This window comes from Sarcophilus harrisii, chromosome 2, assembly GCF_902635505.1.
Source record: "Sarcophilus harrisii chromosome 2, mSarHar1.11, whole genome shotgun sequence".
In the NCBI taxonomy this organism is placed as follows: domain Eukaryota; kingdom Metazoa; phylum Chordata; class Mammalia; order Dasyuromorphia; family Dasyuridae; genus Sarcophilus; species Sarcophilus harrisii.
In genome coordinates, this window is record NC_045427.1 from 474,374,120 (window position 1) to 474,391,005 (window position 16,886).

The 16,886-nt window shown below is 43.4% G+C and overlaps 1 protein-coding gene across 2 annotated transcripts in view; it reads left to right on the forward strand.

Moving 5' to 3' along the window:
• SLC12A3 (solute carrier family 12 member 3) overlaps positions 1-16,886 on the forward strand; it is a 46,622-nt gene that overhangs the window by 13,740 nt on the left and 15,996 nt on the right. For both annotated transcript variants that reach the window (XM_023494206.2, XM_031954538.1), the window contains exons 9-21: positions 4,450-4,534; positions 5,072-5,226; positions 5,714-5,821; positions 6,371-6,494; positions 7,370-7,471; positions 7,840-7,995; positions 10,067-10,166; positions 11,230-11,341; positions 12,026-12,166; positions 12,969-13,075; positions 15,733-15,815; positions 15,901-15,972; positions 16,389-16,490. In XM_023494206.2, coding sequence (XP_023349974.1) covers positions 4,450-4,534; positions 5,072-5,226; positions 5,714-5,821; positions 6,371-6,494; positions 7,370-7,471; positions 7,840-7,995; positions 10,067-10,166; positions 11,230-11,341; positions 12,026-12,166; positions 12,969-13,075; positions 15,733-15,815; positions 15,901-15,972; positions 16,389-16,490 — 1,447 coding nt within the window. The remainder of the gene's footprint in view (positions 1-4,449; positions 4,535-5,071; positions 5,227-5,713; positions 5,822-6,370; positions 6,495-7,369; positions 7,472-7,839; positions 7,996-10,066; positions 10,167-11,229; positions 11,342-12,025; positions 12,167-12,968; positions 13,076-15,732; positions 15,816-15,900; positions 15,973-16,388; positions 16,491-16,886) is intronic.

The window sequence follows — 16,886 nt, forward strand, 5'->3', positions numbered from 1 at the left end:
TATAATCCCTATCACTTTTACAGCTGAGAAAACTGAAGCTCAGATAGCAAAAGTGATTTGCTTGAACTCACACTGGTAGAAAGGAGCAGAGCTGCTATGCAAGGGATCATGGGGAACATAACCTTGGATCTAAAGAAGGCAGGGACCTTAGAGGTCATTTTACAGATGAAGGAACTGACCTTAAGTGACTTACTCAAGTTTACACAGTAAGTGACAGGATTAAGATTCAAACTCAAATCCTGGATCTTGAGTCACCATTCTTTCTCCCTGCCGGAAACTGACTCTCTGGCTCTAACTCCAGGGTTCTTCCTTTTTCCATCCCACCTTCCAATGTAGGAGGAAAAGAGCCAGTCCCTGCCATCAGGGAGATTATCTGGAGTCCCAAGGCCCCACACCAGAAATGTTCAAATGTTTGGGGTTGTAACATGGTAATTGGAATCAGTATAAATTCATGCTACAAACCCACCCCAAACATGTGTCCTTGGACATTTATTTAGCCTGCCTTCAAATAAGCCCAACAAACATTTATTTAATGCCTGATATGTGCCAGATACTACTAGAAAAAACTAAGTAATACCTGTCCCCCGAGGAGCTCACATTCTATTTGGGAAAAAATGCATGTAATGATAATAATAATAATAAATAACAATGATAATAGATAAAATTGACATAATTCTTTAAGTTGACAAAGCCCTTTATGTATGTACATATATGCATATATTTGACTTTTCTCTGAGTTTCATCATCTTCAGTTGTAAAATAAGGGGTTTAGACTAGGTGATCATTTTAGAGGTTCCTTCTAGTTATATACTAATGATCCTGTGTTCCTACCTTTCCTTTCTATCCCTTTCCTGATTGTATAGAAGTCAGTTCTGTTCCATTCAGGCTAAAGAACTATCCTTCCCCAAAGCCCAGTCTAGCACACAGTTCAGAATTTTAGACAACATACACAACTTTTTTCATTCATTTGTTCTTTCCTTCCTTCCTTCCTTCTTTCCTTCTTTCTTCCTTCCTTCCTTTTTTCCTTCCTTCCTTCCTTTCTCTTCCCTCTGCCCCTCTTCTTCTCCTCCATTACCTCCTCCTTTATTTCCTTCCTCTACCCCTCCTCTCCTCCTTCCTTTCCCCAACAACTATGGAGGTCAAGGGGAGTGTACCATATTTAACAAGTTAGCTACTTGTATCAGATGAATAACATATGCAAAAATAAAAATTTCAAAATTACAGGACAGCAACACCCCTCTGTCCCTTCCATCCAATAGTCCCATGATGTTAGATATGCCAGGCAGGTGGCTACAGGGCATGAGGTTGGCATGGTGAGTATAATGGATGGACAGAGAAAAGCCATAAGCCACAAATCCCAACAAAAACCCAACACACACATGCTCAGACAGTTGAGGGACTACAGAGTGGACATGAGGAGTGTGCTGGTAAATGTTTTTACAACTGATTTAGGATGGGCACTGTACAAAGGTCAAACTTTTAAGTTTTACTTGCATTACTAACATCTTCTCTATCCCTTTCTTAAGTATTTGACAATCAACAAAACAGTCAAATCAAGTTCTAATTTGTATGTAGCATTTGCTGATTTCTGATGTGCAAATGATCATAATGAAAATTTAACAAATGGATCTCTCCAGCAGGTTTGAGCTGGCTCCAATACACCCCTGGGTCTAGCTAAAGATGGAGGAAATCCACATAGCTTGTTAGTGTAGAAAGGAAAGAGAGAGAAACTTGGGAAACTCCTAAACCACAGTTAAAGAGCAGCAAGTCCTCTTTCATCAAAGGGGAAAGGAGGATTTCCTTGGGGTTTCCCAGTGATGATGATGTGATGGAGGCAGAGGTTCCTTTGTATAAGTGGGCAGGTATCTGGCCATTTGATTGCATCAAGAAGTGAGTGTGTGGTCTTTACTTTTAGGTTTGGGATAGGGAACTCAGTATTGTATGTGCATAGTTGTTGATGTTTGTCCTTTATTCTTGAAGAAAACCATGACATCAGGGAGTTGATGCCGTAGCATGCAGGTGAATTAGATTTAAATGAGGGAGGGCTGTGAGAGTCATCTGATTCACTTTCCCCTCCAGAGCCCTCTGGATCCAGTGGCCAGATATAGATTAGGATGATTGGAGATGGACCTGGATGCAGTGGGAAACCTTGTTGAATGGGGTGAAGAGGACAATGGCTACAGGTCCTAGGAAGAATCTCAGACCTAGGGGATCCTGCATGGCTTCCCTTTCTAAAGAACTTAAATTATCAAATCTAACCTTTTTTTTTTTTTTTTTACCAATAAGAACATTGAGATATGGACAAGGGAAAAGATTTTGCTTTTCTGGGGTGAAGAATAGAATGAAGAATCATATAATCTTAAAAGTGGATGTCCTTACAGATCATATAATCCAAACTCCTACCCCAAAGAGGAAAGTACCTTCTTTATCTCCAAAAAATGAGTACCCAGCCTCTCCTTGGGGGACTTTACATGGCAAAGGACTGCCTTCTGGGACCCCAAAGTCAAGTAGTTAGCCCTGTGTTTTTCATTGGCAGGTATGACCAACAACAGCTGGTGAAGTCCTAGATGACACTCACATGTTGTATTTAATAAGGCTAGAGTGAAGCTAGAAAAGATGAGAGAAGTGATAATTTGTTCATTCTGAGATGGCAGCTTGACTGAGCTACCTCGACTCTACTCATCCCAGTTTGGGACTTGGCTGACTAGAAAATAGAATGCTAATGGAATAAGATGATCCCACAACAGCCTTTCCCAACCACAAAAAGAGACAGCAGTCATGACATTATTAACAGAGTAGCACATTGTTTGCATGCACCAAATGACCATCCTCCCTTGTAGGTACCACACAGGGAGAATGAATCAGTTCCCCTAGAGCAGGAGGCCCACTTCTCCATGGAGGGCCCCCCTACCTTGTATTTATCACCACAACCTTTTTCAACTCATCAAAAGTCTGCTTTTGTGTCTGCTCATGAGTCTGCTTTGAGCTCCTCCATCAGAGTAGCAAAAGGTCATACACATAGAAAAGATTTATAAGTACCAAGAACAAGATTGATGCCTGGGGTTTGGCTCTAAGAGAAGCCATGAGCAGAGCAGTCCTTGGAATGTGTTCTGGTCCTGTTGCAAGAACTGCCCAAAGATGCCTTTATTCCCAGATGGGGCCTGACCTATAGTCTGAACCAAGGTTCAAACCTCTACTTTTTAGAAACTTTGGCCCTGATGGAAAGAGAACAGGGCTCAGAGTTGGCAAAGCTGGTCTCGTCTCAGGTCTGCCGCTGACCATAGCTAGTCACCTACCTTCTCAAGATCTCAGCTTCTCTATCTGAAAAGTTGAGACTCTAACCTGATTCACAGGAGATGATGTATGGAAAAGTACTTGGAAGTCATAGGGCTCAGGTTCAGAGCTGGAAGGGATAACCTAGTGTAAACCTCTGAATTATTTGGGTGTCAGTGATGTTATTGAAAAGAGCCAGGGATGGCAGGGAAAGGGGGAGCTCTTCTCACTCATAAGGTCATCTTCTGGTCTGTCATGCTGTGACAAAACTTGGAGAATCAATTAATGAACAGAATTATTAAGCACCGGCTGAGTACAATGTACTCAAATCTGTTCTCACCCCTTCCTACCGATATTAGGGGACTTGGCATTTGAAGGATCTGAGTTGGCTATCAGTCTTCCTAAGAATGGCTATGGTTGAGGGCCCTAGCAAGAGAATCCAATTCTCAATGCCTTGTACTTGGACTCTGGGAATACAACAGACTTCAACCTTGGGGCTGGATTCCTTTGTTCACTCAAGGCATTAGACAAGAAGGCTTTAGGCTGGGATAGAAGGAAGTCAAGGAAGAGTTTTACTCCCAATTTATTTTATTAATTTCATTAGATATTTCCTAATTATATGTAAAAAAAAATTTAATCTTCATTTAAAAATTTTTTGAGTTCCAAATTTTCTCTGTGTCTTTTTCTGTTTCCATCTATCTCTTTCCCTCTTCATCTCTCCCCCTTTTCTCTTTCTCCCTTTCTCTTTTTCTTTTCCTTTGTCTCGGTCTCTGTCTGTCTGTGTCTGTCTCTCTTGCCTTCTCTCTCTCTTACTCCTCCCATCCATCCCATTGAGTACTATACATGAGATGGTATCTGGAAGACAAGCAGTTGGATATTGTGGTCAGGCAAAACACATTTCCCATGTTGCAAAAAAGAATAGAGACCCAAAAAAGAAGAAAATAAAGGAAATTTTAAAAAGAATGCTTCAGTGTGTACTCAAAGCTCATCAGTTCTCTCTCTGGAGCTAGATAGCATTTTTCATCATGGATACATTGGAATTGTCATGGATTGTTGTCTTGGTCAGATTAACTAAATCTTTCACAGTTGCTCATCCTTACAATATTGCTGTTACTGTGTTCAATGTTCTCCAAGAAGGAATTGTTTTAAAAACAAAAACAAACCTTTCTCCTTCAGGATCCTGCTGTGGCAATCCCTAAAGGCACTTTAATGGCCATATTCTGGACTACAATGTCCTATCTAGCCATCTCTGCTACTATTGGTAAGTAGTGAGCACTAGATAATATCAGATAAAGGTTTGGGGCTGTTAACGGTTGGTCTGATGCAACAATTACAACTAAGCTCATCATTACATTTTTTTTGTGTGGGGAAGTGTTTGTGGGGAGTGTCTAAATCTGTGATTTCATCAGTGTAGAAACATCTCTCAATTAATGTTCTACATGTTATAAAGGGATATTTGGAACACTGAGAGGTCAAGGATCACACAGCAGGAAGTGTCAGAAGGCTCTTTGAATCCAAATCTTCCTGACTCTAAAGACCTAAGCCTCATATCATTAGATAGGTTTGGATTCCAAAAGATAAATCCCATTTCCTCTCATGTGCTTGGCTAGGAAGCTAAGCTACTCCATCCAGGTGAAGTGGGCTCTAACCCTCAGATCCCATGCATTGGGCATAGTCCTGGCCCCAGTACTACCAGGTGATACAAGTATGAGAAAACTCCGTAACTTCTGCTGGAAGTAGGCCGAGGGAGGGAAATTCAGGGCCAGCTGCCCCTCTCCTCACATCGCTTCCTTGCTAGGATCCTGTGTAGTTCGGGATGCTTCTGGAGGCCTCAATGATACAGTGGTCCCTGGCTCCTCCGATTGTGAAGGGCTGGCATGTGGCTACGGATGGAACTTCACTGAGTGTACCCAAAAGCGCAACTGTCACTACGGACTCATTAATTACTACCAGGTACCCTAAATCTGTATACAGACCTTTGAGGAGAATCATCAGAGTAGTAGGGGGTGGGACTGTGCTCCCCTCCAGACCCTGGTTGCATAGGATTTTTGTCAAAGCCACTGACAAAATGTTGATCACATCATGGGGAAGGGTACAAGAGGAAGGAAGCCTTCTTCAAGAGAGTCTGAAATAGAGCTCACTGAACCCGGCCTTCCAAATTCACACTGGCTACCCAGACACAAGATTGAACTCCACATCCCAAAGAAGGCCAGTGTGGACCGCTGCTCCTATTCTTCCTCCAAATGTCAACTAAAGTAATTCATTTACTAGAATGGGTAACCATGAATGAGAGGTGCAGGACCCAGGTTTGAGGGGAGCAGTACCCGAGAGTGAGGGAGGTCAGTCCTCAAGGATGGGCAGACTAAAATCTCAGAAGCAAGGAGCTCTGGAGCACAGCTTAAGCAACAAACATGTACTAACCCCTCGGCTCTTTCTGCAGAGCATGAGCATGGTGTCTGGCTTTGCCCCTCTGATCACTGCGGGCATCTTTGGGGCCACCCTCTCTTCTGCCCTGGCCTGCCTGGTTTCTGCTGCCAAAGTCTTCCAGGTAAGAAAGCGGTATTCAGTCTAGTGAAGTCTAGATGCCGTCTCTCCTACAGCACTCAGTGGGGTGAGCGCCTCTGACGGCACAGCTCAGAGCAGAGGGGCTCAGGAGAGAAGGGGGACAAACTGTCAATATCGGCCATTTCACTTTATCTTTTGCTAAAGAGATAAAGTGAGGGGCAGCTTATGAATAGAGCACCAGCCCTGAAGTCAAGAGGATCTGAGTTCTAATCTGGCCTCAGACACTTAACATTTCCTAGCTGTGTGACTCTGGGCAAGTCACTTAACCCCAATTGGCTCAGGAGGGAAAAAAGAGATAAAGTGGGGTGAGGAAGGGGGAGGGAAAAAGAAAACAAAAGAGTAGAGGACTGGAGATGGAAGAAACAAACAGGCCAGTTGAAAAATGTTCCTAAAGAAAACACTTAAATGTCTCTTACAGCTTGTTTTAAGGGGGAAAAAATTTTTTTAATGGGAAGAATGAATTCTAAGAAACCAGGATAGAACTTTGCTGTCTTTCTCCTGCTCTCTCATTCTCTCCATCTCTCACTCCCAGTGCCTGTGTGAAGACCAGCTCTACCCTCTCATTGGCTTCTTTGGGAAGGGCTATGGAAAAAACAATGAGCCTGTCCGGGGTTATCTCCTGAGCTACTTCATTGCTGTGGCCTTCATTCTCATTGGTGAGGCTAGCCTGGTCCCTTCGAGGTAGCAGGTGTGGGGGCTAGAGATTGGGGGATGGAAAAGAAAGCACTTACTTGGCTTAGAATCAGAGAAAAAGATTCTAGATCTCCTACCCCTCTCCAGGGATGAGGGTGAAGTATTAAGAATGCAGTTGCAATCCCATAGCACCCGAACTGGATTTGCATGAACTGAAGAATGATTTAATAAGAGGCACAATGATAAATATTGCCCTGGGAGACCTGGTTCTTCCTATGCCATATACTAATTGGCCTAAGCAGGGCCCTTCATAACTTCTGGTCTGAATTGTGTTATCTGTAAAATGCGGATTTTACCTAAGGGTAAAGGCTGGACCATATGACCTTTTGAATTCTCTTTCAGGTGAAAGATATATGATTCCCTGAATCACCTGATGTGTCACATCTCTCTGAGCTTTTTCCAAATCAAGAAGCAGACAAAGAGAGGGAGACAGAGGGAGAAGAAGAGAAAGAAGAAATGGGGGTCAGGGAGAGAGAGAGAATAAAGACAGAAACAGAAAGACAGAGACAGAGATACACACAGAGAGTCAGACAGAAACAGAGCAGCAAAAATATAGACAGAGAGACAAAAACAGAAGGAGCGAAAGAAAGAAGAAAAGGCCAAAGGAAGGGATAGAGCAGGGAAGGGAGGGAGAGAAAAAAGGATGAAGGGAGGTAGAGAGAAATGACAGAGACAGAGAACTTACCCCTCTCCCAACCCCAACCTTCAAGGCTCCTGATATTGTCATCATGTCTCTGTTCCCCTGTTTCCCTGTTTGAGGAGGTCTACTCAAATCTATGATGGATCAGGATGGTCAGGATTGTTCACAACTGTTTCCCTCCCTCCCTGGTCCTTGCAGCTGAGCTCAACACCATAGCCCCCATCATCTCCAACTTTTTCTTGTGCTCCTATGCACTCATCAACTTTAGCTGCTTCCATGCCTCCATCACCAATTCTCCAGGTAAGTGCTGATGGGGAAACAGAAGCCTCCTAGCTTGTTAGGACCACCATGTCCCGACTCTCCCTTCTCAATGTCTTCTCTCTAAAGACTGGGTTACATCAGGAGTTCTGCAGCCATATCAAAGATTAGTTCAAGTCCTTCAGGTATATCTGCCCAAATTTAGGACGAGACCCTGCAGTATTCAAAGAATATCCTTAAGGGTCTAGTGGGCAAGATCCCACATAGAGAATCTATATTCCCTGCTTCTTGGCAAAATCAGAGTCTTCTTCATTCACTTCCCCCTAGAAACTGGAGTTGTTACCATCAGGTACTGGGAGAGGGTCTGCCCACTGTCTTCTGTGCCAGCTCAACCTTCCTCTCTGTCCCAGGGTGGAGACCCTCATTTCACTACTACAACAAGTGGATAGCCCTATTTGGGGCGATCATCTCTGTGGTCATCATGTTCCTTCTCACCTGGTGGGCAGCCCTTATTGCCATTGCTGTGGTCATCTTCTTGCTGTTATATGTGCTCTACAAGAAGCCAGGTGAGACCTTGGTGGAATTTGGGGGGCTTTGGTTACTCATTTGTCTGCCAGGAGGAAGTTGTAGTGTAGCAAAAAATATGATCCCTGTATCATGGAAGTGATCCCTGACATTTGTATAGCACTTCATAGTTTATAATATGACATTCACATAGCTTTTCCTGGTTACAAGATACTTTACATAGATGTTTTCTTCACAACAACCCCATGGAGTATATGCTTTGCTGTGATAAATCCATGACTTTTTCAGTCATGGAAGATTTCAGCTCCTCCACGACTTTCCATTCTATGGGGGTTCTTTCTTGTTTTCTCAAGAAATCTCTTATTGAAGCACTACACTTTGTGTGTATACTTTGATTCTCTAATTATTTCAGGGGCACTAATGTTAATATTGAACTACCCATTTCCTATGTATTTAAAAGACAGTACTAGTACACAAAAGGTCCTTAGAGATCAACTAGTTCACTCTCTCCATTTTATAGCCCATGAGAAGTTAAGGATTTTGCTAGAACCATACAGCTAGTATGAAAGACTTGGGATTGAATCCAGATCATAATTCATCATAGATTTAGAAATAGACTTTAAAGATCATTTAGTCCAAGAACAATATTTAAAAAAAAAAAAAGAAATTGAAATTCAGAGACAAAGTAGTAGCGTCAAGAGTTGGACTCAAATCTTCTGACCTCTTACCCAACATTCTTTCTATTTGCCATAGTGCCTTTTGTTTCCAAGGTCATTGTTCTTTCTAGCATTCCTCATTACCCTCCCTATCATCTAACTCGCCTCTTTCCCATTTCCTATTTCCTAACCTCACCTATATTTCCTATAACTCACCTATTTCCTGGATAGATAGATAACTGACAGATAGACAAGACATATGTATATGTACGTATACATATGTATGTATATAGTCATGATGATATATTTTATACACAATCCACTTCTGACATCAAATTGCAACCTGCTGGCCCCTCTCCTGCTATCTTTCCCTTATTCATTGAATCACTGGCTTTTTGCCCATGATATCAAAGAACCCAGAAGTGGGTAGGAGAAGTATTAATATCTCCATTTTACAGAAAAAGAAACTGAGTCTCCAAGATCCTGAGCAATTTTATCCAGGACAATACATTAGTTAGATGGCAGAAATTAGATGGCGGCTCAGTTCTCCTGACTCCTGGTCCAGATTCCTTTCCCTCCTTTTCCTCCCTGTCTTGCCATTGACAAAACCTTTTCAGGGCTATTGTTCAATTTTCTCTGCCCTTCCCCCTAATCCCTTCCAGTCATCTTGAAAAGGAGGGCGACAGGGATGATCATCCTCCTAATGCAGATGAGGAAATTTTTAGAAATGATTAAAGACAGATGGCCCTGTAGAATTGTCCAATGGGCAGCGATGCCTGCTGCAGGCTATGATGGAATAGACGTTTGCCCCATTTGCTATTTTCTTTTTCTTAAGCCAGTTTTGTAGATACTCCCTCCTCGGCCTATCAAAAAGATGGCTCTTTTTGGCAAGATATTGTAAGCAAAGTAATTGTAAACCTTAAAGTCTCATTTCCAAGTCAATTAGACTGGGAAATGTTTTTGTGAAGATGTCACTGCCACTGGAGTCAGATGAGACCTGGATTCAAGCCCTTGCTCTTTCTCTCTAATCTAGGTTAAGTTATTTAAGTGCCCCAGGCCTCACTTTCTCATGGAAAAATAAGGAGCTTGGACCAGATGATTTCTGGGGTCCCTTCTAGCCCTAAATCTACATCCCTGGGAGGAACCCATATTAGCTGAGTGACCTTGGACATGTTCTTTTGAATTTTCTGAGCCATAAGTTCTCATCTAAAAAATAGGAACATTAATGTTTACATTACTTACCTAAAGTTTGTTGCAAGGAAAAAGGTTTGTGAACTTTAGAGCACAATGGTTTTATTATGAGCTGTTTTCATTATTTCCTGTAGCGTGGCTTCACCCCTGGCTGCTGGCCATATCCCTTGACGCCGTCCTACCCCCTACCTCTGAGCTACATGTGATGTTCTTCTGAAGCTGTAAAACTTTTCTTCCTCTCCTCCCAACTTCTCTCTCTCTCCAGAGGTGAACTGGGGATCTTCAGTCCAAGCTGGCTCCTACAACATGGCCCTGAGCTACTCAGTAGGACTTAATGAAGTTGAAGAGCACATTAAGAATTACAGGTGACCAGGACACCCTTTTGTCCCCGTAACCAGTTGTTCCTTCACCCGCCCTGAGCACTAGCAAGCAGCCCATCAGCAAATGAGTCTTAAGCATTTATCACGTGATGGGCACCTCACTGGGGCCATGGCTCCAGAACACAGATGCTGACCGATGGCACGGGCACTGTGTAAATTCACTGGCAAAAGAAGTGAGAAATTATACTCACTAAGAGTATTTTATGGTTCCTATGACCACTCCACGAATGCTGTCCTTGCTGGAGCACCAGAGGGACCCTGGCTTCCTGAGGGCCGTGCCATGTTCTGGCAGCCTCGGCCTGCTGGCACACTGCCTGTGTCCATGCTAAGGAGAAGCCTCGCCCAGTGCAGAGGCTCATCGCCAGGCTGGCCTTGGGATGGATACTCAGACCACAGCAACCCTGAGAAACCATCTATTCCGCGGGAGAGGATGTTAGAAGAAGTATTCACACTGATAAAATGACAGGGCCTTGAATGTTTGAAATATTTGTATTCCTGCCGCTTAGGAGGCTCATTGTATTGTTAAGTTGTTTCAGTCGTGTCCCATACTTTGTGACCCTGTTTGAGATCTTCTTGGCAAAGGTACAGGAGTGATTTGCCATTTCCTCCTTCAGCCCATTTTACAGATGAGGATCCTGAGGCAAACAGAGTTAAGTGACTTGCCCAAAATCACCCAGCTGGTAAGGGTCTGTGGCAAGATTTGAACTCAGGAGAATGAGGAGTCTTCTTGACTCCAGGCCTAGCTTAGCTGCTGAAGGAGGCTCATAGTAGGTAATAAAGGCTTGATTAACTGCCTGCTTGTTTCTTAATGAAAATGATCCTATCCATTTATACAATGACATATTTTTCATAAAATTTGCATGTAATAAAGTTGCATGGAATCAGGTTAATTCTCTTAAAGTGCCTGGGATATAGGTCAGATTTTTGCTGATGAAGAAATAGATGCAAGGCGTAGAAGAGGGAAAGTACCTATAGAAGTTCAGCTTCCGTCTCTGAGCAGTCGCTCTGTCCTTTGTGTCCCTGACATTTTCTCCTTTTTGATTCTCAGACCCCAGTGCCTGGTCCTCACTGGGCCACCCAATTTCCGGCCAGCCCTAGTGGACTTTGTGGGCACATTCACCAGGAACCTCAGCCTGATGATCTGTGGCCATGTGATCATTGTGAGTGTCTCTGTCTCCTTTTTCTCCTTTAGATCTGGGGGGGGAACAACCCCAGGCTGGGACAGTCCCTTACCTGGCTGTTTTCTGCAAACTTTTCCAGCCCAGTCTAATAATGGAAGTGAGGGACTTTCCATGGAGCACATAGGAACACACATGTATGGGGGTATCTCCTGCTAAAGAAGCTCTAAGCGATGCCTATTGACTTTAGTAGAAAATATAAATTAATTTCATCAGCATTTAAAATTCTTCACAATCTGGCTACATCCTCCATTTCTGCTTTAACATCACTGGCTGACTTCATGTTTTTTCCCTCCTTTGTCACCTTCTCTTTCTCTCCATTTTTTATTTCCTGCCCTTTCTCCTTTATTCCACATGGATCCAGATTCTAGCTTTGTCCTCTGTGGACCTCCCCCACCTAGGCCTCAGTTTCCCTACAATAAAATAAGGGATGGAGAGGATAAGGGACCAGACACTCCCTAAGGATCCCTTGATACTCTAAAGCCTTTTCTCCTGCCTCCTCTTCTTTCCCTTTTCTTCTATCTCCATTCACTAGGCCTGCCAGATCTGTGTCTTCTTGGTGGGGCCATAGACGTGAGCCAACCCTGAGATAGTGTAGACTTCTCCACACAGCAGCTGCTGATTCTCTGGGGTGGGATGGGGCTCTCTCTTTCACTCCCATGGCAGGGACCTCGAAAACAGAGAATGCCAGAGCTCCGACTCATCTCCAACGGACACACAAAGTGGCTGAACAAAAGGAAGATCAAGGCTTTCTACTCGGATGTGATCGCAGAGGACTTGAGGAGTGGAGTCCAGATTCTAATTCAGGTGAAGTGATTGCCTGGGGAAAGCAGTGAGCCCCAACAGTGCCCATCTCCAATTAGCCGGGACTCTAGAAACATCATTTTCCCTCTCTGAATCTGCTTCTTCTGTGGATGAAGGAAGGTCCAGCCTGCTCTGAATGACCTTCCCTGAAAATCCATGGTCATTCCTCTCAGTCTCTTCAGAGGGGAAGCTCCTTCTGGACTCTAATCACTCTTACAGTGGGTTTCTGCCTTCACTCTGCCATCTTAGCCCCACCTCCCTACTCTTGCAGTGGAGATCCCTACTTCATAGAATCTTCCAATTAGAGCCAGAAGAGATTTTGGAATTTGTCAGGTCCAACCTCTTCAGCCTACAGCTGAGGACACTGAGGCTCAGAGAGATTAGGTGATTATTTAGAGTCACACAGCTAGCTGAGAAATATTGGAACACAGGCCTGCCTCTCATATTCCATTGAGAGAACATTTTTATTTTAGATGGTTTTCCATGAATTTGGGGGAGCTCAGTATGGGGAGCAGGGGAACTAAATATTTGGGAAGACTCATCCCTGACTCTTCATTATTAAAGTTGATTTTTACTTGTGCCAAACCTACAATGTTTGATGCTGACTGTGGAATAAAAATGACTAAGACATAGATGGTCCCCACTCTCAAGAAGCTTGTCATCTAGTAGGGGAAATAATTTCCTGCATTAATTCAGGGGAACAGGCCAAGAATTATAGCCCTAGAGCCAGAAGAAAGCTTAGAGAGCATCCACTTGGGAATGATGGAGAGCTGGCCATACTTCTTTAGCTATTTCTTGAATACAGGCATCCGGTCTTGGGAAGATGAAGCCCAACATTCTGGTGGTCGGATACAAAAAGAACTGGCAGTCAGCTCACCCAGCAACAGTGGAGGATTACATTGGAATCCTACAGTGAGTTCAAGGGTTTTCAGGGGAAGCAGTCCTCTGTCTCCATCAGCTCTTGGATCCAGTCAAAGTGGGGAGGGAGGATGACTGATAGAGGTCAGGAGATGAGAGATTCTGAAGGCTTCTTAGCATGGGCAGAGTATCTCCCCTACTCCCACCTTAGTCTTGACATTAAATCTCTGGGCAGAGACCCTCTGCAGTTAAGAGAAGGGCATGTCTGACAAATGGGTCACACCTATGATTTTAATTTGGGAGCTATCTCAGGGCTAATCTATGGATCTGTTCTCTCAACTAAAATGTCCAAATCACTTTCCTACCTTAATGGCAAATGGAGCCAGAGTGGCATAAAGACTATTATTGTGCTGGGAGCCAAGAGAAGTGGGTTTTTGCCCTCCCATTATCCCTCCCTAATTAGCCACAGGTCTCTGGACACATCACTCTCCCTCTCTGAGTCTGCTTCCTCTGTAAAATGGCAGGTCAGACTAAGTGATTTCCAAGGCTCTAACCAATTTCAACATTCTAAGATTCTGGTAGAAAATGACTTTTTCATAATGGGACCATCTTCATCATTGGTGCTTTTTGGCCAGGCCCACATAGGAGACCCAGAAATCTTTGAAAGTTGGTCTCTGTTTATATTGAATCTGTGAACTAAAAATAAATGAATAAAAATTAAAAAATTAAAATAAAAAAAACCACTCTGATTTTACCCCCCCCACACACACACACTCTTGCCCTTGTTTTAAAAGAGACAGTAGAGTGTAGTGGAAAGAGTACAAAATCAGGTGGCAAGAGGCTGGAAATCTTGTTTTTGATTCCTTAACTTGCTGCATGATCTTAGGCAAGTCACCTAACTCCTCATCCTCAGTTTCCTATACTGACATTGGCAGTGATGATATTGGACCTGCTGCCTCACAAGGGGAATGAGAATTATACGCATGGAAGTACTTTGTGATTGGGAAGTGTCAGGAATTGGACCTGGAAAGTCCCAATTGTCATCTCCTGCAGGAAATCTTTTCCAGTCCCTTTTAATTCTAATACTTGCTCTCTCTGTTGATTATTTCCTATTTATCTTATATTACTTTGTGTGTAATCTTCCCCATTAGATTGTGAGCTCAGGACTGGCTTTTTCTTTGCTTTGTGACCCCACGTCTTAGCAGAGCGCATGGCATATAGTAGGTGCTTAACAAGTATTTAATGATTGATTAGTATAGAGAACTCCCAGTGTGGAATTTCTTCTACCAATCTAGGACAGCAGCTCGGCTATGTTGCAGTCTTGAGGGATTATCTAGAGTTCTAAGAAGTTAAGTTGTTTGGATCACACAGCCAGTCTGGATCAGAAGCAGGATTTGACCCCAACTGTTTTTGTTTCCAAGGCCAGCTTTCTCTATACTGTGCTCTGTTGTTTCTATTAAAGGAAGATATAAATTTGAGCTAGTAAATTGAGGGTTGCAATGAATTGGGTTCTAGATAGTCAAGATTGTGTTGTACCAGGATAACCTGATAACTTGTAGTCATTAAGAAGTTGTTTTTAGTAAGCATTTGCTGTGGGGCAGCTGGATGCTCAGTGAATAGCTACCTGGAATCAGGAAGACCTGAGTTCAAACCCCTCTCAGACATTTTCTTAGGTATGTGACTCTGGTAGCCAGTCACTCTTTGTGTTTCCATTTCCTCCTCTGTAAAATAGGAGTAATAACAGCACTTATTTCAAAAGATTGTTGTTGCTTTTTTCTCATCATATTGTTGTGAGGATCAAATGAGTTAATAAATGTAAAGCACTTTGTAAACCTTAAAGTGCTAAACAGATGCTAGATATTATTATGGTGGTTGTTGCTGTTGTTGTTATTGACAGGTATAAAGAAAAACCCCTGCCCTTTGAGAGTTACTGAAAAGAATACTAGATTTGAACTCAGAGATTACAGTTTAGCCCCCCTCATTGTGTCCAACTCTTTGTGACTCCATAGACCATATCATGTCAATACCTTCCATAAGAGTTTTTTGGCAGAGATGCTGGAATGATTTGCCATTCCCTTTTCCACTTCATTTTACAGATGGGGAAACTGAGGCAAACAGGGTTAAGTGACTTGCCTGTGGTCATGTAGCTTAATAAGTGTCTGAGGCCAGGAAGATGAGTCTTCTGCCTCCAGGCCCCAACGTCCACAATTCCACCTAGTTGCCCCCCAAAACCAAGATTTACCTGACTCCAAACCAGCGCTCTTTCCAGTGTCCTACCCTCTCTCTCTTGTGTCCTTTCCTTCCTTCTCAACACTCCCTCAGTCCCGAATACTGTTGCTCCATCTTACCCCACCTCCTCTTGCACTGAAGGAAAGCAGATCTGACACACTCAATCATAATAAAGCCCTGGGGACTTCCTATGTTTTTCTCCTTTCCAGGACACCTGCTGTTGTAGAAGGGGAGCTTAGAGATCCATTAGCTTAGCCCCGAGCATTCTCTAGGGGAGAATCTCCACCAGATCAGCCGTCAGACAGGGAGATATTTGGGGACAGATACCCTTCCCCCGATAGCAGTAGGCCATCATCCAAGCATAAGGCTTTCCCTGTGAAGGATACTTCCCTTCTCAACCAAAGAAAGAAGTCTGTACTGATTTCCTGATTCAAGAAACTCCATGTATACAATGGGCAGGACTGTGTTTATTCTTTCCCCAGTGATGCTTTTGATTTCAACTACGGTGTGTGTGTGATGAGGATGAGAGAAGGTCTCAATGTCTCTGAAGTGATGCAAGCCCACAGTAAGTGCCGTGATCTGCATCCCAGCTACCCCCGGGCTAGCGGCACAGCCGGCATTCAGGACCCCCTCTCTGCTCTCTCTTGTAGTTAATCCTGTATTTGACCCTACTGAAGACCAAAAAGAAGCCAGAGCCAATGGAGCTAGGCCGTCTGTCAGTGGTACACATCAGTCCCCTCTGTGATTCAGCCTTCAGGGATCTGTCAACCTGTGGGGCAGTTAGCTGACTGGCCACAACCACATTCTCCCACGTTCTCCCTCCTTTAAAGTCATGGTAGATAACAGGTCACTGAAAGGGCTGGTGATAGACTTGTCCATGACATAGTATGTGTGTTTTGGGGTGGCCCCAGGGAGTCCCCATAGCCCTCCTATGCCTACAGTACAGACAGGATCAAGGAGCAGGGAATGGGCGGGGAAGAGGGGGGGTACTTTTTGGTCTGCCAAAGGGAAAGGAAAAAAGGTTCATGGATGAAAGTGAGTGAGCCACCTGTCCCCCAACCACAGAGTCATAAGTAATATGTCTTTTATCTTTTTCTATTATCTTTGTCTATTATCTATGTCTATTTTTTTTTTCTAGTAAACCCGGAAGTTCTGGTGGCTGAAGAACAAGCCAGCACAATATTTCAATCTGAACAGGGCAAGAAGACCATTGATATCTACTGGCTCTTTGATGATGGAGGTCAGTAATCCCCACAGTACCAGGAGATTTCTGAGGGATAAGTCTAAAAAGGAGTCTCTCTGCCTTTCTCTTTGGCATCTCACACCCCCTAATAGTTTCCCCTCCCTATGTTTTGGGGCCATTTTTACCATGTCTTTGACCTGACACAATAGTTTCTAGTAAAAAGGATATTGATCTAGGAATCCTGTCTTGTTGCTTGAGATTCCTGAGGCCTTTTGACTGATTCTTCCAGCAATTGGTTATGAAATTTTGGATGGATTCCCCCCTCTCTGTATATTTTAGTCTTATGCTGTGAAAATAGAAACAGATAGATGATTCTCAGTTTCTTGCCATTAACATCCTATGATAATCCTATGACGTAATTCTCTTTCTTCTCAGAAATGTGCTGATAATAGA